This window comes from Heterodontus francisci, chromosome 4 (genome assembly GCF_036365525.1).
Source record: "Heterodontus francisci isolate sHetFra1 chromosome 4, sHetFra1.hap1, whole genome shotgun sequence".
In the NCBI taxonomy this organism is placed as follows: domain Eukaryota; kingdom Metazoa; phylum Chordata; class Chondrichthyes; order Heterodontiformes; family Heterodontidae; genus Heterodontus; species Heterodontus francisci.
In genome coordinates this window covers 138,306,715-138,326,848 of record NC_090374.1, presented here as the reverse complement: position 1 = coordinate 138,326,848, position 20,134 = coordinate 138,306,715, and the positions used below count along the sequence as shown (strand labels likewise).

General features: G+C 41.3%; 1 protein-coding gene across 2 annotated transcripts in view; it reads left to right on the top strand.

Moving 5' to 3' along the window:
- Positions 1-20,134, top strand: part of LOC137369267 (zinc finger protein GLIS3-like) — a 927,786-nt gene that overhangs the window by 689,443 nt on the left and 218,209 nt on the right. For both annotated transcript variants that reach the window (XM_068030232.1, XM_068030233.1), the window contains exon 5: positions 17,815-17,976. In XM_068030232.1, coding sequence (XP_067886333.1) covers positions 17,815-17,976 — 162 coding nt within the window. The remainder of the gene's footprint in view (positions 1-17,814; positions 17,977-20,134) is intronic.

The window sequence follows — 20,134 nt, the reverse complement described above, 5'->3', positions numbered from 1 at the left end:
CAAAGCTTGTTACATATATAATATTGTTACGGCCATGTGGTGAGATGTGGGTGGTTCCCACTGTTCAACTACCCCCGACCGCAGCGAGTGTGTTTTGTTATTAGAGTTTAACCCCTTTGGTGTTTTATTTGTCAAATAAACAGACAGCAACAGGTTTTCTTGTAGGTTTAAAAACAGAAAATCAATTGTTTGTTGATCAATATGCCTTATCCCACAATTATCGCAGCCGCATCCACTTAAGCAATCGCTCGCACAGGTGCACGCACATGCACACACAAACACACACGAAGAGGCAGATAGAGAGGAAAAAGGGGTAAGTTTTAAGAAGTGGGGGTTGTTTTTGGGGGATGCCATGTAAATTCTCTTGGAAATCGAGTTCTCGTGGGTTGCAGGCCTGAGGTGATTGTAGATTTCTCCCTCGGTTGAAAGTTTGATTGAAACTGGATCACTTCCAGTTCGCTGCTGTATAGTGTAGATGCAGGATTCTGTAGCAGGGCACATACCTTCTGGTTGGCTGGAAACAAGCTGCTGGATGTTGCTTTTCTTCTCTTTCTCGAGTCTGTCTCTCTTGGCTGCTTTTTCAAGGTCAATCTGTGTTACTTCTCACCTCCTGTTAGGAGACGCTCTGGTCTCTTCCCCATGGTGATTGCACAATGGCCCAGGACATGGCTACTTCACATCTTACAAACATACAAATTAGGAGCAGAAGTAGGCCATTCAGCCCTTCTAGTCTGCTCCGCCATTCAATAACATCATGGCTGATCTGTTTGTCTCGAATTCCACACTCCCATCTACGCCCGATAACCTTTAATTCCCTTGCCTAACAAGAATCTATCTACCCCCGCCTTAAAAGTATTCAATGACCCCGCCTCCACTACTTTCTGTGGCAGAGAGTTCCAAAGTCGCACAACCCTCTGAGAGAAATAATTTCTCCTCATCTCTGTCCTAAAAGGGTGATGCGTAATTTTAAAACAGTGCCCCCTAGTTCTGGACTCATCCACACACGGAAACATCCTTTCCACATCTACCTTGTCAAGACCATTCAGGATCTTCTAAACGTCAATCAAGTCTCCCTCACTCTTCTAAACCCCTGTGAAAACAAGCCCAGTCTGTCCAACCTTTCCTCACAAGACACCCGCTCATTCCAGGTATCAATCTAGTAAATCTCCTCTGATCTGCCTCCAGCGTATTCACATCCTTCCTTAAATAAGGAGACCAAAACTTCACACAGTATACATCTCACCAATGCCCTGTATAACTGAAGCAGAACATCTTTACTTTTATTTTCAATTCCTCTCGTAATAAAGGATAGCATTCCATTTAAAGGCCTGCTACCCGACCCGAACCCGACAGGACCCGACGACATGTGTCAGGTTTGGGTTAGGTCGGGCCCCTCTTCCAGGTCCGGCTTTTGGGCTTGGGTCGGGTCAGGTCGGGCCAGACACACACGGTAAGTGCTCTGCCGGTGAATATTGAAATTAAAAAACTTACCTCAGCTGGGAGTCCAGGACGAAACTGAGTCTGCGCAGTGAGTGAGTGATGTCACTATGACATCATCACACATGTGCTGCAGCTTCCTGGAGGTTCCGAGTCTGAAGGTAAGTAAAGGGATGGTTGGGTCGGGTCGAGTCGGGGCCGGGCTCGGGTTGGGTCGGGCTCGGGGCAAAATTGGAGGGACTCGGGCTGGGTTGGGTTCTTTTTCCCGACCTGAGCAGGCCTTTAATTCCATTAGCCTTCTTTATTTCAGAAGAAGCCATTCAATTCTAGAATTCAAAAAAAATGACAGCCCATATATGCAGGCCGTGCACCGCCATACTGCTGAGATCTAGCACATGGTGGCTCATCTGAATATGCAGGGAGGTCCACCCCCCAATCACGTGGCAGGGGTGGGCTCTGCGATGCCGGCAAGGATGTCAGCTGCCTCTGCACAGGCACTGGCACCATTTTTAAAGAGCTGCCAGACCTGTACATTTGATGCCCATACCTGCCGCCCCCACTACACTGTGAATTGATTTTTGACCCCATTCCCCCCCACAAAGACAAAGGAAATAAATGGCTGCCCCATTACCTCCCCCCTACCAAAACACTTGCATTTGGTATGTGATGTCTCTTCCCCAACTGCATGAAGTGTAAACGTCATTCCTTCCCTTCCTCCCCTACATTACACATGCAGATTTGACCCTGTTCCCCCCCACACCTCCCCACTACACTAAAAGTCCAAAGTTCTACCCTTCCCCACCTTTGTGGTGCCAGCTTTCCCTGGATGGGAAAGTGAAGCAGGGGTACTGCAGGCTGCCGCATGCAAGATCGCGGACAGCTGGCAAGATCGCAGTGAAAGGTCTGTTAATTTGTTCATGTCATTTATTTAAATACTTAAAGTTGGGTCCTGTCGCTGAGTGGCAGGGTGGTGGGGGAGGGTGTGGGGGGGCCGCCACAGAGTCTCGCTACCGCCGGCAAGATCGGGCCCGGCAATCCCAGAGTCAGGAGTCAGGTTCCATGGCGGCCCACTGCTGGTGCGATCATCCAGCCCCCACACCACGGAGCTCAACGTCGGGAACTGAACAAAATTCAGCCCCTTGTGTGTGTGACAATATATATATAAATAATATATATGTTAAAAAAAACTGACATAAACTTGTGGAATCATTACAAAGCCCAAGAATCCTTTCCTCCCACAACAATGCAAAAGTATAACTACAAAATGTGCTGCAATGCAGACACACCTTATCTGAAGCAGATTTCCCCTTCCAAGCACAGTACATGGGCTTATGTCTGACCTGTTTGCTTACAGTTTTGCATTCGCGTATATGCAGGGAGACAAGAATTTGACCCATTGTCTGTTTTTGTCTGTTGAACTGAATGTGACATAACAAGAATCTACCATGTCAGCATTTCAGAATTAATTTACAAATATTTGAAGTGTTCAAATATTAATATTCACTCTATAACAGGTCTGTCTTCAGTAGGTGCATTTTTAAATTCAGAATTGCTAATGTAACAAAAGAAAAACCATATTTTCATAGTTTTAATATTGAAAGTTTGAGAAAAAAGTTGCACCTAAAGACAACACACAGCAGAGAAATGGAAAGTTCATACCTGCCCATCTTTATTAAAACCAGACTAAATTGCAGTGTTGAGGCAATCAGAACGAAGGCAGACTGAATTTGTGAAGGGAAAAAAATTCAAGCAGATGTAGATTGAAACAATTTCTGATGCATTTTGTTGTAAGTTGATTTGGCATCAAATTTTTAGCTTGTTAAAGGGCTCAGAATGTCTCCACTTTATATTCTGAGCACAATTCATGTAATGTGGATAGGTATAATCCTTTTATTTGAGACTCATTAAGAGAGAACCAGGAAAACAGGAAATGAATGCAGTCAGGAAATTACATTTTATGGGGTTCTGTATGGTTTGAATTTGTATGCGATTGCACAAATATGAGTAGCACAAACCAGCTTTAGGATAAAATGAAACCTTCAGCATGTAATTTAACTTTTTTAACCACAATGCAAATAAAATCTTAACAAAACATTACTGAACAAATAAAATTATTCATTTGGGATCTGTATTGTTGATGAAGAAAACTTCTGGTTTTAGTGAATCAGTAAAAAGAGGGCTGGATTTTAAGGAACCCTCGACGTCAGGATCCGTGGTGCGAGGGGCCTGAAGATGACCCCAGATGAGGCCCACCACGGACTTCGACGCCAGCAGGGCCTGGCCGATATTACTGGCAGCGGCGAGCCCTCGTAGCGGCCACCCCGCCGCTCAGCAACAGGATCACAATTTAAATATTTAAATAAATTAAAATACGTGAATGAATTAATCTCACATTGCCTCCTGATGTCCCACCACGATCTTCACTCCGGTGACTATAACTGCGGCGCCTTCAGATCCCTGTCTGGGGAAATGAGGTGCCACACTTGTGGGGGGGGGGGGGGGGGAGAGGTAAGTTTATCAGTGCAGGGATGGGGGTAACGGAGTCAAATTAGTGTCATTGGTGTCGGGGGTGGTGGGAAGGGTTGTAGGCGAATGTGCAGTTTGTGGGGGGAATCTCATGTTAAAGTTGTGTTTTGGGGGGGGGAAGGGCAAATAAGTAAAATAATTGTTATGGTGGGGTGGGAGAGGGGCAAAAGAGATGCTTTTTTAAAATTCCATTTAACTTTAAATATTTAAATTTCCCGGTAGGGTTTACAACCCTTTAAAAATAGCGTCTGCCTGCGCGCAGGCAGCTGACGCCATTGCTGGGGATAGACAGCCTGTGCCCTCCATGTGATCAGTGAAGGGGAGCCCACCCCGGCTATTTAAATGAGCCGCCATGCTTAGAATCGCAATGGCTCTTTGGCGTGCGGCCCGATTTCTTTTCTGCCCGCTGCCAATTTCGACGTCGGGCTTATAAAATTCAGCCCGACTAAAGCTGTACTTGCTCTCTATAAACAGTATCACCCTAGCAATCTAACAAACCAGTCCAGAGCCACCTTTTGACAGAGGGGCAAGACACTTTTATGTATTTTCAATGTGTCTATTCTGCCAGCATTTGTTTTTCCCTACAAACTGTTATTTCTGAACAGAGCATTAAAAGGAAATCACCTTCATTTTAGGAATGAAGGCTTTTAAAATCTGCAAATCAACATGTTGTACAAATTATGCAAAAGTGTCACGATAGGATTTTCATGATGCAATGATATTTTCTGGTGGGCACAATGTTATTACAATGTGATTTATTTAATCACATCCTGTATTGAAATTACACTTTGGGATACTAACACACAAACACTTGACCTAATTGTACGACATTTTTCTTTCCATTATTGCAGCTAAGGCATGAACCCATTTACTTAAAACAGGTTAATGCCTCCTTAAATAGCAGGGAGAGAAATATCAGATGAAATTTTAACTTTTCCATCGGCTAATTTCCTGATCTATTACTTCAAGGGTTCTGTCTTCACAAAAGAGTGGCAAAAACCTTGCTTAAAAATTGCTTTGGAGAAATGCTACTCCTTGAATAGAATTGCCTTTTCATTTACAATTGGAGATCAGTTGTTACTTTGTTTTCTGTCCACATTAGAAATTATGTGGATGTGTTAAATGTTTAATTTAGTTCAGTGAGACCTAATTTGCTGCCCAAGGTATTTGGCTGTTGGTTAAAGGTGACCAAAAAAGCAGATTATTTTTTGTGTTACTGCTATTTTTATAGCTGAGCATAGCAGGCAAGGGGTATTATATATTGTAAAAATTGTGCCACTGTTGTCAACATAGTACTTTGTAAAGGTGACTACAATTGCTGTTCCCTCTCCTGCAATCTGGGTTGTCATTAATCTGAAACTGTAAATCATTTACTGCTATTTTAATAGCCCACAACTGAAGAGTGAGTTTCAACACTATTACCTTTACTTTTTTCAAAAATCAGCCACAATGAATTACCAGCAAATTTGGATTGCTCAATGGTAGCAAGCTCTTCAAAGTTTTCTTTCTTGTTCTGTTTTGTTTCCTCAATCCAGTAAAATGAAGAAAATGAAAGAAAGGGATTTAGAAATGGTTTGGTGACAAAAAACCTTGTGCCAAATTTTTCAAGGGGTCTGTGTGTATGAAAGCTTCAATTTGCCTGTTAATGCACTGTCTTAAACCTGAACCTGGGTTTGTTAAAATTATTTTTACATTTTACTGAGGACATTATTTTGGATATTATTTTTGTCTTCAAATGTTCTTGAACTAGGAATCTTAGCAAAATTAACATTTTTTATTAAAAATAATCCTAAAGGGCAAATAGAAGAATAAATTATCTTTACCTTCGAGTCCTTTAAATTCCAGGATCTACTTTCTTGAAACCTACTGCAATAACCCCATCTATACTGCCCCAAACATGCAACTTAACCTGTCCATGAAAAAAAAAAGCTGTTCATTGCTGTTATGCTCTCAATCATGGCTGATGCAGGGCTCAAACATATATATGGCAAGTTTTTCCTTTGAACTTCTGAGAACCACAGACAGCTTGGTAATATAATTACAAATGTGTTGGTGACTGAATGATTAAACGGTGGCAGGACTATAACTTTAGTGATGAAAAGAAATTGCAATCTAACTTGCAACCTTCAAGGTTGGTGGACTCAGCAGGAAAAATATGAAACTAAAGTTTGCTTTGAAACTGTAACTTATTTCTATAGCTTTGTAAGTGTTAGTATAATGTAGAATTGCAAAACACTTCATCTTTCCAAGTTTGTTCATGTATGTAATTAAGTTGTCAGACGCTTTAATACAGTCGTGGGTATAAAGTTGCCTGTCAAGTTATATAGACAGCATCTCTCATTGACCTGTGTCTAATAGTAGGGCTGTGTAGGACTTTGACTGATGGAATTGCCCGACTTTGTACTTTCTGCTTCTAATTGAAGTCAAATGGTATAGAATAGGTCTACTTGACACACAATCCTTCATGTTTTCAGTTTCACTGACATCAGAAACAGTGCTGAAACTTGATCTGAAGAATATCAATGCTGTTAGCCTTTAGACAGTATACACATAAACCAAGGGAGGCAAAATAACTTATTAATAAGCTGAATTAGGATCACGTGTGATTGTTGAATGAATCCCAATCCACATTGGTTGCCTGGTGAAACAGCCATCTATTTCAACCTAATGCGGAAGATTGTCAATAAAGATTGAAAATTGATTACCTTAAAAAGTTCACATAAATAAGATAACTGATAGGTCAGAAGTTTTTAATTAAGAAATAATTCTCGCAAGTCATTGGAGTTGAATACGTCACAATAGTTTCAGTTTAAGGTTACAGCGGTAGCACTCTCGCCTCTTCTGTCGAAAGGTTGTGGACTCAGGCCCCACTGCAGAGGCTTGAGCACATTATCTAGGCTGCTACCCTAGTGTAGTACTGAGTGAATACTGTACTATTGGAAGTTCTGTCTTCCGGATGAGAAATTAAACCAAGGCCCCATTTTCCCTCTCAGGTGGCCATAAAACCTCTCATGGCACTATTTGAAAAAGAGTGGGGAGTTATCCTGGTGTTCTGGGCAACATTCACCTCTCAGCCAACATCAATGAAGTCAATTATCTGGTCACTGTTACATTACCATTTGAGAAATTTTGCTATGAACAATTTGGTTGCTGTGTTTCCCCACATTACAATAGTGGCTATATTTAAAAAGTACTTCATTGGCTATGAAATACTTTTAAGACACACTGAGACCATGAAATGTGCTGAGTAAATGCAAGTTCTTTCTTTTTAATTGACCATTCCCTGTTTCTAAGCCAACAATATCATAAAATCACCCTCTTTAAACACGTTCACTCAAGATTTATATTCTGTTTGTACCTTGTGTAATAATCACATTTCACCAAGATTAAATCACGTGAATGAAGAAAATGTTTTCTTTCTTCCTTTCCCTTTACTTCCATGCAGTATCCCCAGTTAAAAGATCAAGTAGTCAAAACACTCAAGCCCTTTTGCCGATGCCAATCTAAAATGATCACCAGAATGTCCTTAAGAACAACCCAGGAAGGGTTCACCTTCTCATTTCCTTGCCATGATGTGAAGAAACGATTGGCCTCTGTTTGCCTCATTCTATGATGGCATGATAAAGATCAGGAATATAGCACATGAAAGATTTAGAATGCAAGCCCGTGCTCTGCTAAATTGTTGGAATTGTTGCACAACCACATCACCTTTTAGATATCATGGGGGAGAAACTGGGTTTTCACGTGCAACTGGCATGAAATCATTGATGTGTTGAAGATATTCACCCTAAGACAGAGGCACAAGGCTCAGCCCAAATAGAACCTCAGACCACAATTCTGGTGAGCCAATCAAGTGCCCCAATGCAGCTCACTAGTTTGATACTTCTGAAGATAAGCTGGTTCAGATGCCAGGCTAGCTCTTAGGTAAAAGCAAAATACTGCGGATGCTGGAAATCTGAAACAAAAACAAGAAATGCTGGATTCACTCAGCAGGTCTGGCAGCATCTGTAGAAAGAGAAGCAGAGTTAACGTTTCGGGTCAGTGACCGAAGAAGTGACCAGTTCCGAAGAAGGGTCACTGACCCGAAACGTTAACTCTGCTTCTCTTTCTACAGATGCTGCCAGACCTGCTGAGTGAATCCAGCATTTCTTGTTTGTGTAGCTCTTAGGTAAGTCTGGCCTGGGGAGAGGCAAATAGGAGGAAAGCAAGAAAGAGGAGAGCCGAGGCCATAAGCGGTCACAGAATTGCTGTAAAACCAGGAGGAGCACTCCTGCAAACATGGCTCCATGTCAATTAAGTGAAAATTTCCCTCTTCTTCAGGAATCGTTACTGTTCCCATTAAGGACTGCTGGCTTTAGATCCAGAAAGACTGAGCACAGCATTTCCACCACCTGCGTCAATCAGTTTTTGCCCAATTGGGCATTAGTGTCCTGATTATCTTATTCAAGGGAACAAGTGTCTGTGTCAGGTGGATACTTTGGCCCAATCCAAAATAGCAGCCACTGAACCTCAGCTGCAGATAGAGTATAAGAAATGTTGGCCCAATTTTGGTTCATCTTTTCCTAGTTTTACACCCAAAAAACAGGCAAAATAAGGTTAAGTTTCTAATCCCAACCCCCATGCCATATTGCAATTACTGAAACAAATGTATATTTTCCCAATATAAACATTCTAATTCCACTTCAGACAGCAATGGATTAATCAGCATTTTGTTACAAACAAGGCAGGAGGAGGGCACTGTTCATTCAGTCCCACTTCTCCACAGGTCACAGCATATCAATAAATTTTCCCATTTACCGAAATAGCCAATGAGATACTCTATTTGTCCCCAGAATAAAACACACCAACCAGGTTTCTTTAATAAGCTACAAAATTAACCATTTATTATAAAACCAAGTCTTAACCAATAATGAAGTATATATCTATATATATATCTATCTATACATATATATGAATTGAGATATTAAAGCTCCTTATTTTTTCCTAGCCCTCGTGCACACGTACATACATCCAAAAACCAGTTAACTGGGGAAAAGGGGATTTTTGGTTTTATAGGAATAACAAAACTTAGACTGCCATGATCTGGAAGGAAGTTCTTCGGTTTGGTGAGGTGTCCCAAAGTCGAATAGTTGGATGCCATTCGAAGTCTTTCCAGGCGAGTTTGAGGAACAGTCTGTGATGGGTAGGCATTCAAAGAACTTCAATGGTAGAAGGCTTCATTTCGGTCTTCCATCAGGGGTGTAGCAACAGGTATCAGTTCTTACATTCAATGCAAAAGTCCATTTTTAAAGATGCAAGATTTCTACAAATTCAGGGTTTCTTCAAAAATGCAAGAGGCAACAGTACTACTTCATACAAGCTTTTGCTTTTCAAGAGCAAGAATTATTTGCAGAGAGGTAATACTTTTCTGGTCATCTTCTGATCTCCAGGCAGGTCAAAATCAAATTCCAATTGGCTGCTTTTTGTCCAAACCCATTGGCTTTTAAACAATTCAAAGATGAAATCAAAACTTTCCAGAAACAAGTCACATGCCAAGTCATAAATTCTCTCATCACACAAAGGGTAGCTCTGAGGTCAAAACCCCTGCTGGTTTCCTTGAAATTATCTGGTTTCCAGTATTTGTTTACTGGTCAAAACCCGGAACCTCTCGTTGACGCTGCCTTCCTTCCAAAAGCATCCATAAAGTTCAGCTTTCTCCAGAGGTCTCAATGTCCACTGGAATCCTTTTCAGTTTTTAAAAAATATAGAATCCCAAGTTTTAATATAAAAATGGAAATCCTTGTAACAATTTACACACTGAATATAAACTGCAAAGGAATATTACATAATTAAATCTGTTTCTAAAAATTCTTTATCAGGTTAATCTCTCATGCATATTATAAGATAGCAGCAACAAATTTGAATTTATATAATGCCATTGATACAGAAAAACATCCCAAAGCATTTCACAGAGCCATTATCAGCTGAAAATGGATGGTGACTTAAAGGAGGAAATATTAGGAAGAGTAACCAAAATGTTGCTCGCAGAGTTCAATCTTAAAGAGAGTCTTGAAGAAGAGGGAACAGCAGAGGTTGGGTTAGTTTAGGAAGATAATTTCAGACCATGAGGCTTAGACATTTGAAAGTACACTGTTAATGATAGGGTGAAGGAAGGGAACTGCAGAAGAGGCCAGAATTTGAGGAACAGAAGTGTATAAGATGGAGAGCACTGGAAAAGGTTACATATTGGGGGGGGGGAGGTGGGTGAGGCCATGATGAGGATGAGAATTTTAAAATTGAACTATTGGGGGACCAAGTATTAATGTAGGTCAGCAAGGACAGAGCTGATAGACAAGCGGAAACTGGAGCAGGATTGGATATCGGCAGCAGAGTCAACTTTAAAGAGAGATGTCATGGAATAATTGAGTTTGGAGGTGAGAAAAACGTGGAGGGGGGGTTTCAATGCAGATAGGCTGAGACAGGCGATGTAGCGGTGGAGGTAGGTGGACCTTTTGATGAAGAGTATATCGGATTAATCTGAATAAATTTTGAAAATGCATTATTTCTAATTTATGTCTAACTCAAGGTACTGATCTTAATTTACCAGCTACTATGCTTGTAATTTATCCAGTATTGTGGTTCAGAATTTCAGATTGCTGCAACGCGAGTTGGGATACAAGGTACCTTGATGCAAGAAATGCAACTACTGGGCTAAACCTTGCTGTCAGGTGGTTTATGCAAGCAATAAGTTTCAGATGGAGCACCTGAAACAGCAAGCTGTAGACAATGAGGATTAGGTTGATGTTCCAGTGATATTTCACACAGCTGTGTTAACTCTGCTCATTTGAACACAGGAGGGGTCATTGTTGGTTAGGCTGATGGATTCTAATGTGGAAAGGTACTCAGTTTAACTAAAAGCTGACACTGGAGTCAGGTTTTTTAAAAAAAGAAATGAGAGCTGCAAAAGCAAGTGGCAATCAGGCAGCAAATGTCTGCGAGATGGATGGAATACAGGACAGAGAAGTTGATAAGTTAGCTTTAAGTCAAGCAATATGACCCATTGAAGAAGTTTAGCAGAATGTAGGTAGGATTTTCCCTGTGGGGCTTCTGAACCACACCATCAGGCTCCGATGGGAGTCAGAAGCCCGCACTGTGTAGGAAACAGTCACTCAGTGTGATTTTCCCTAGAATGGCCAGTTAATGGCCAGAGGGTGGGCTCGCTAACCAATAAAGGATGGCAGCTAGCTCTCAAAGCTGGAAGGCCAATCAAAAGCCTTCCAGCTTGACAGGAGCAGCAGGCTTTGATGGCAAGTTAAGTAAGGGAGAGGGTGCTTCAGTATTCCCCAACTTTATTGAATTTAAAATTTTTAAAAATGGCTTTTACAGCCAGGCCAACTCTGTGGGAGGGGAAGGCCTCCACAGGGCAGCCTGCAGCTACTGATGCACCCAGAAGGGCAGAGGTGGCCTCTAAGCTTGCCTGGAACTTTGCCCCCCCACACCCCAGCCTGCCAATGGGAGGCCACATCCAGGCATTTAACTGGCCCCTGCTGCTTCCAGGAACCTGGAGGCCGAGTGGAAAATCCCAGTCGGCCTCCTTTAATTGGCCTTAATAGGTCTTTAATGAGCCAGATCGTTACTACCCGCTGCATGCGGGTGGGTAGCCTGCTGCCTCCCCATCCCGCCTCCGCAAAAATGGGCTGGGGATGGAATGAAGCCGGGGAACCTGCACACTGGCCTGCAGCGCTATTTTTAGAGTCTGCCCACCTTCGCTCCCAGCCCCAGTGGGAGCTGAAAATCATGCCCGTAGTGTTTACATTATTTTATATTATTAAACAAAGACAAAGTTTATTGATCATAACTGTTCCATATGTTGCATGATGGGAGGTAAAGTAGCTTAACAATTTGTATCAAATCGAGTGTTCATTCAGTCTGCCTTCGAAGAGATTGAAGACACTTACCTAGTCCAGATCACAAGGAGTTGCCATTGTTATGTCCCTGGATTATAGTATTGTTCACCATCATAGCAGTCATCTCCCACACAAGTAAGATTCGCAGATCACTTAAAGGAGCAACTGATTCCACTGAGCGTGAGAAGGTGCCCATTACAGACCTGAATTTGAAACATTGGGTCAATCTACACATGGGATATCAGCCATATCCATGGGACTTCATGATGTATCTATGAGGCCTCAACAAGTAAACTAGGAAATTAATTTTTGATGCCTTCAGTGTGAAAATTTGGTGCTCTCCAAATTTCCCACCTGGTCCTATTGCACACAGAAAGATTGCAGTATAATATTTCAATATAATGATAAATACAAAATCAATAGCAAAATGTTTTTGTTTAAGTTGCATCAGATATAGTGGCTAGCTTGTTTTATGCTAAAGTCTCCATTTGATAAATTGCAAGCATTAGCTTTGATATGCAGCAAGTGTAGATTATAAAAGGGGATTGTGCCAAATGAATGCTAATAGATTATGTTGTTTTAGCTAATAGTGTCAGAATTATTTTAACCATAATAACTGATTACAAGCACAAAGCCTGTTAATCTTTTGGCTGTAATTTTTCAGAGAACATCATGATAAATTGTTAATTTTTTTTCTTCATTCATGGGAAGGCCATCTTTTATTGCCCATTCCTAATTGCCCTTGAGAAAGTGGCTTTCTTGACCATGAACAACTACAGTCCATGTGGTATTGGTACACTCACAGTGCTGTTAGGTAGGGAATTCCAGAATTTTGACCCAGTGACAATAAGGGAAAAGTGGTATATTTCCAAGTCAGGATAGTGTACAACTTGGAGGACAACGTGCAGGTGGTGGCGTTCCCATGCACCTGCTGGCCCTGTCCTTCTCGACGATAGAGATTGCGGGTTTGGAAAGCATTGTGAAAGAAGTCTTGGTGAGTTGTTCCAGTGCCTCTTGTAAATTGTACGTACTGCAGCCACAGTGTGCCAGTGGTGGAGAGAGTGAATGCTTGAGGTGATGGATGGGTTGCTAATAAAGTGGACTACTTGTCCTGGATGATGTCATACTTCTTGACTGTTATTGGAGCTGCATACATCCAGGCAAGTGGGAGTATTCCATCACACTCCTGGCTTGTGTCTTGTAGATGGTGGAAAGGCTTTAGGGAGTCATAAAATGAGTGACTTGCTGCAGAATACCCAGCCTCTGACTTGCTTTTGTAGCCACAGTATTTGTGTGGCTGGTTCAGTTCAGTTTCTGGTCAATTGTAACCCCCAGGAAATGATGGTGGGGGATTCTGCGATGATAATGCCATATTGAATGTCAAGGGAAGATGCTTAGGCTCTCTTTTGTTGGAGATGATCATTACCTGGTACTTGTGTCATGTGAATGTTACTTGCCACTGAACAACCCAAGCCTGAATATTGTCCAGGTCTTCTGGCATGCAAACAAAAACTGTTTCATGATCTGAGGATTTGTAAATGGTACTGAATATTGTGCAGAAATCAGCAAACATCTCCGCTTCTGACCTTATGTTGGAGGGAAGGTCATTGACGATGCAGTTGAAAATGATTGGGTCAAGGATACTACCCTGAGGAACTCCTGCAGTGATGTCCTGGGGCTGAAATGGTTGGCCTCCAACAGCTACAACTATCTTTCCTACGTATGACTCTAGCCAGTGGAGAGTTTTCTTCCGATTCCCATTGACTGCAATTTTATTTGGGCTCTTTGATACTCTCAGTCAAATGTCGCTTTGGTGTCAAGGGCCGTCACTCTCATCTCACCTCTGGAATTGAGTTCATTTGCTCATATTTGGGCCAAGACTGTAATAATATCTGGAGCTGATATTCCTGGTGTCACAATACTGGTTGTGCTTACATTTTTGAACATCGCACCATGTATGTCAAATAGCAGTGATATATCCACTGCCTACGACAGACAAATTAACGATGGAGTAAGTTTAATGTATGTTATATTTTCCCAATAATTCCTTTTTAGCCCTAAAGCTTCCTTCCTTTCTCTCCCAAAGACTGTTCCCCAATTGGAGTGAACGAACCGGTGATCTGCTACCTCTGCCAATCATTATCCTTTACTAGCCTGCAGGAGAATTATGAGATCAGGACAGATTCACTTGCCCACCAATTTTACCCCTTTCTTACACCAATCCTTTCTCTCGGGAGGTAACTCCCTTCTGGCCAAGCACCTTCTATGTCCTACCCCTCCATTGTGCTCCGTGTTAATGAGCCAACTCAAGGCACTACTAGATCACAGGGGTATGCTTGTATATTTGGATTTATTGTACATCTTGCATTCTCATTTGTTACTTTACCCAGCTTAATTAAATTGATCTAAATATTGCTTCCAAATAACTATAATAATTTTGTAGCAGAAGTTAGTCAGTTCCACACAGCTGATTGTGTTACCTCCCACTTCTCCAGAATATTTTTTTTAAATTGAAACCATTTTCTTTTTTACAATCTGATTAGATTTTTAAGAGTAAACTTATATCCTTTATCAATACTCTACATAGGCATTTTGTGCAAATTGCTTTCCTGTCACATCTGTCAGATATATTTGGGTTTCACTTTAAACAAAAGCAATTTGATATTTTAATAGGGGTTTCCATTATAAAATAGTTCATGAATGTTGTTTGGAGGAAAATGTTGCGTTAGGTTCTTGATCAAAGAGGTGTGTTTAAGAAAGTTCTTAAAGGAGGAGGAAAGTAGAGTGGATAATGGAGGGAATTCCACAGTATGGGGGCTGGATGACTGAAAGTACAGCCACCAATGATGGGGCAAAGGGAGGGCAGGGTGCAGAAGAGGCCAGAGTCAGAGGAACAGAGAGTTCGAGGGGTGGGGAGTATAGAGGTGCTTGCAAGGCTGGAGAAGGTTACAGAAATAGGGAGAGCTGAGAGAATAAAAATATTTAAATATGAAGATGAGAGTTTTAAATTGAAGATGTTAAAAGGTCAGGAGGCCATGTAGGTCAGTGTCATGATGACCCCCCACCTGCCAAGAATGAGGCATATTAATTTTGTCATATGAACATCAATTTTAAACTGTTGCTGGAGTGAAGAGACAACTTGTTTATAGAATCCAGCAGTGGGTGGAAGAACATTTGCATACTAAGAGACGGTGCTTGGAGAGACAAAAGAATTGCTCACTGATTCAATTAACAGAGATTGGTGATCCACATCTTGTTGGTGTAAAAGGCAGCACTACACCACCACCCCCACCCCCACTGAGAGCTTTGGAATCCACAAATGCAAGGTTTGTTGAAAAAAACTTAGTCACCTGACTAACCTGCTGGCCAACTTGGAGTTTTGAATTGTGCTTACAGGGCAGTTTGAAGACACAGACTGCAGTTTGCAACTGAACCTAGAACAAAACAGCCTCCAGACCCACTGAAGACACGTAATCCTCAAGAGAGAAAAGACTCCTACATCGAAACAAGTTAAAACGTGTACTGGGCCCCAACAAATTGCAAGACTTAATGGCAACCAACGACTCAACATCATAGTCAAAGGACAGTAAATAGAAACCCACCTATTGCCTCAAACCTTTCCCCTTTATTCTTTTCTACTTTTTCTGTCTGTATCTGCGTGTGTATTTATCACGTATGCATGCTAGCGTGGTCGCATTGTGTATTCATAACCATTACCCGAATTAGAGTTTAAGATGAATAAACTTCCATCTTTCTTTTATAAATCTAAGAAAACTTGTCTAATTGATTTCTTTGCCTTACAATGGAAAAGAGGTGAACAAGGATTCATTGAGGATGAGCTAAAACATAGTGTTTTTAAAATTAAACCCTGTTACGGTTAAACCAGGCAAAAGCTGAGAGGGAACCCCTAGACCCCTTCTCACCTGGTTGTAACAGTCAGCAAGGAGAAAAGTGATAGGTGAGCAGGACTTAGTGCTGTATAAGATATGGGAGATAGAATTGTGAAATTTACAGGCTGTGAAAGATGGGAGACCATCCAGGAGAGCACTGTAATGGTTGACTCTGGAAGTGACAAAGGCATGGATGAAGGTTTCATAGGCTGAGGCATAAGCAGAGTCGGGTGATGTTACAGAGGTGAAAGCAGGTTGTCTTTGTGTAGAGGGTGTGGGGTTGAAAGCTCAGCTTGAGGTTGAACAGGATGCCAAGTTTGTGTTTGACCTAGTTCACCCAAAGACAGTGACCAGGGAAAAGATTGAATTGGTGCCAAGAGTATGGTGTTTATGCCACGTGTCGAAGATGATGTCTTTGGTTTTCCTTCTCAATGACTTAACTAGAGACAATTAGAACTCATCCAAGATTAGACGCTAAACAAGCAGTCTGTTGGTGGGGTGGAAGTTGGAGGAGTTGAGAGAGATGTGGAAAGGTAGAGCTGGACGGCTTTGGCATACATGTGGAAGCTGACTCACTGTTTGTGGATGAGGCTGCTAGTGGGCAACAGGTAGATGAGGAAGAGGAGGAAGACAAAGCTACAAATCCTGATTTCTATACTGAACAGAAAAGCTTGGCAGATAATGAGTCTGTCCTATAAATGCTTCCCTTGTTGCTCAAACTTTAATTGATTCTTTGGCATTTTTTCATCAACTTGAACACTAAAAATGGTTGAAGTTCAAATTTATAGTTTGCTATGGTAGCCACCGACTTGTTGGAGCAGGGCACCGCGTTGCATGTCCTGTTAGCTAGATGTTTCCCTCACTATTTAGCTTATGCCTTGGGACACTTTATTCTGTTAAAAGCACGATATAAATGCAAGTTGTTGTTAAAAAATATCTGCACTGCAAATTGCTGGAAGTACATGCGAATAACTGCATGGCAAGGGCAAATGGGCATCTGGGATTTTCTTGAACGATTGGACCAACAGCCTACCTCCTTAATCAGTGTTATTTAAGGATTGAGAAAGAAACTGAGTAACAATGGAGAAGGAAATAGGCTGGATTACAGTTAAATCAGGTACAGAAATACAAATAAAGAGACGGAAAGAAAGATTGGATTAAGAGACAGACAGAAAAAGAAATAAAGGAAAAGTAAGAAGAATTCATATTTAATATTTGGCGTTTGCAAAATCTCTAACAACAACTTACTTCCTGGAGGAATCTACAAATGTAGTTATTTCCTTTTAAGGCCAGATTAGTTGATTGACATTGAATGAACAATTGTCAGATTGTTAAAAGGTTACTTGTGCTATGAATTACCAGAATTAACTCTCTGCATCAGCAACCACCATGCAAATCCAACACGTTCATAAAAATAATAGAGATACGATGGTCAGGGTGCCGTATGTGCGAAGCAAACGGCAAGCAGTGTAAATCAACAGCAAGTTCTGGAGGTGCACATCTCACCATATATTTCCTAATGCCCTGAACTTGATTACTAATTTTCACAACAATGGTCTGCTATTATTAATAGACAGTTATTTTTCCAGCAAAATCCAGTTCTTTGTTATCTATCCCCTCTGAATAAAGTGGACAGCATGAGAAATAGCATTGTTTTTCAAAATTAGGCTTCTATAGATACTTCTTATCTATCGGTTGCATTTATTAAAAGTAAGCAAAAGGTTTAAAAAATAGGAAGTAAACAGATTGATAGCTGCAATATTGCCATGAATTTTATGTTTTTAACAAGACAACTCCGATATTCATGTTAAAAATAGCAAATGAAACAAATATAACTATTTGTTATACAAAGCCTACAAAGAAATTCTGCAAGTATTGCAGATCAGAAAGAAAATATATGTTGGAAATGCACAATGGGCCAGTCACCATCTGAAAGGAAAAGATAGGTTCATGTATTAATTGTGACCCATCATCAGAAGTGAAAGTCTGTAGTTTGCAGAACACATGCATTTCCTGATAGGCTATGATAGAAATTTATTTCTTCTAACATTAGTTTTTCAACTCTTTTCATGTAGTTTGAAGGCTGTAATAAGGCTTTTTCAAGACTGGAAAATCTCAAGATTCACCTACGAAGTCATACAGGAGAAAAACCTTACCTTTGTCAGCATCCAGGATGCCAAAAAGCCTTTAGCAACTCAAGTGACCGTGCCAAGCACCAGAGAACACATCTAGATACAGTAAGAGTTTCTAATTCAGAATTCAGCACTCGATTATGAAGAAATAAAATCTTTCAAACTTCATGGTAAATAGTTATAATCTAGTTCAAAAAATAATCCAGATTATCAGTCCAATTCTTTGCTTATGAAATTCATACATTTTTCTCATTTGCTAATGTAAACTATTGAAGTTTGGGTGCATAACCTCCAATGCAAATTTTCATACCTCTTTAATGTTAATTACTTTAGTTCCAGTAATAATTAAGGACACAGGAACATGAAAAGTACTTTTAGCCCACCTGGCTTACCCTTGTCATTTGGGTCTAGATTTAGAAGCTGCACTATTTCTGCATCTCATTTACTTGGTGTAAAGTTCAGTACAGATCAGCCTACAATATAGAGCCATCTGACATTGTTATACTGGCATCATTGACAGACTAAATATGTGAGAAAATTGTAGAAGCTCCATTGTACAATAAGGGCATAGAGGGATTCTGCTATTCGGGATTCTGTTACTCAGGGCTGGATTTTATGCTGGGCAGACGGGAGCTGGCCATCGACTTAAAAGTCGGTAGCGAACCCACTTCCGCCCAGCCCGGGGATCCGACCCCCATTTTACGGGTCCTGGAGCTTTAATTGTTCCGAGGCAGGACTTCCACCCGCTTGAGGGAGGACGTCCCGCCTCAATGAGCTGCCGGCCAATTATCGGGCTGGCCGTTCTTAGTCCCAGCAGCACCACTGGGGAGCAGTGACCACTACTGGGATTACATCCCAGCCGAGGACATGGAACCATGACTGAAGGTATGTAATGGTTGTCTCGGTGGGGAGATAGGTCGCGCCCCGGCAAGGCAACGATGGTTGTTTGGGGGGAAGGGGGGCTTCTCGGGTCCTGGGGGTGGTTGGGGAAGCGGGTGCAGCCTTCAATTGGGCACTCTGCTCAATTTTACACCACACCCCCGCCACCAACCGGCTCACTGGGGTGGCGTAAAATTCCAGCCTCAGTTGCTGCTGCCAGTAGAGCTAACTGTGGACATACATCGAAATTACAACACTGAAACTGCCCATTCAAGTCAACCAGTTCACATCAGTGTTTACACTCCATATGATCATGAAGCCCTAATTACATTTACCCATCCTGTTCCCTTTTGCTTCATCCATCTATCCAATCTAATCTTGAGATTGACATAAATTCTGCCTCAACCACTAACCTTGGAAGTGAATTGCATAGCCTCACAAGTCTCTGTGTAAATAAGTTTCTCTTGCGCACAATTCTAAATCTCTGACATTTAATCTTGTACCTATAACCCCCTGGTTATAGACCTCTCAACTACTAGAAACACTCTGCTTCTACTGATCCTGTTCCATGCTTTCATAATTTTAAACAGCTCTGTCATATTATCCCATAGTCTGCATTGTTTTAACAAGAAAAGCACAAGTTTTTTGAGTCTTTCTCCACAGAATTATGTGCCTCTAATTATCTAAAATTAATGGTATTTGGACATAATAGATACCACACTTTAAGAAGAATGTCAAGGCTTTGTAGAGGGTGCAGAGGAGATTTACTGGAATGATACTAGGGATGAGGGACTTCAGTTATATGGAGAGACTGGAAAAGCTGGAATTGCTCTCCTTCGAGCAGAGAAAATTAAGGAGAAATTTAATAGAGGTATTCAACATTATGAAGGGTTTTGATAGAGTAAGTAAGGGGAAACTATTTCCAATGGCAGGTGGGTCGTTAGCCAGAGGACACATATTTATTCCAATTGGCAAAAGAACTGACGCAGTGGGTGTGGGTGGCAGGTGGGGCACGAGGTGAGATAGAGAAATTTTTTTAATGCAACAAGTTATGATCTGGAAGGCACTGCCTAATGGTGGTGTAAGCAAATTTCATAGTAACCTTCAAAAGGGAATTAAACATATACTTAAAAATGAAGAATTTGCAGAGTTGGCAGGAAAGAAGAGGAGAATGGAATGAATTGGATAACTCTTGCAAGGAGCTGGCACAAGCATGGCAGGCCAAATGGCCTCCTTGTGTGCTGTAAGATTCTATGAGGAATTACTTCCCCCCCCCCCCCCCACCACTCCAAAATTAACTAATGTGATTGTACTATCTCATAAAGTTAGTCTTCTCCTTAAGTAATAGCTGGTAGATAGTACTTCCCCAGAGATACACCCTTTT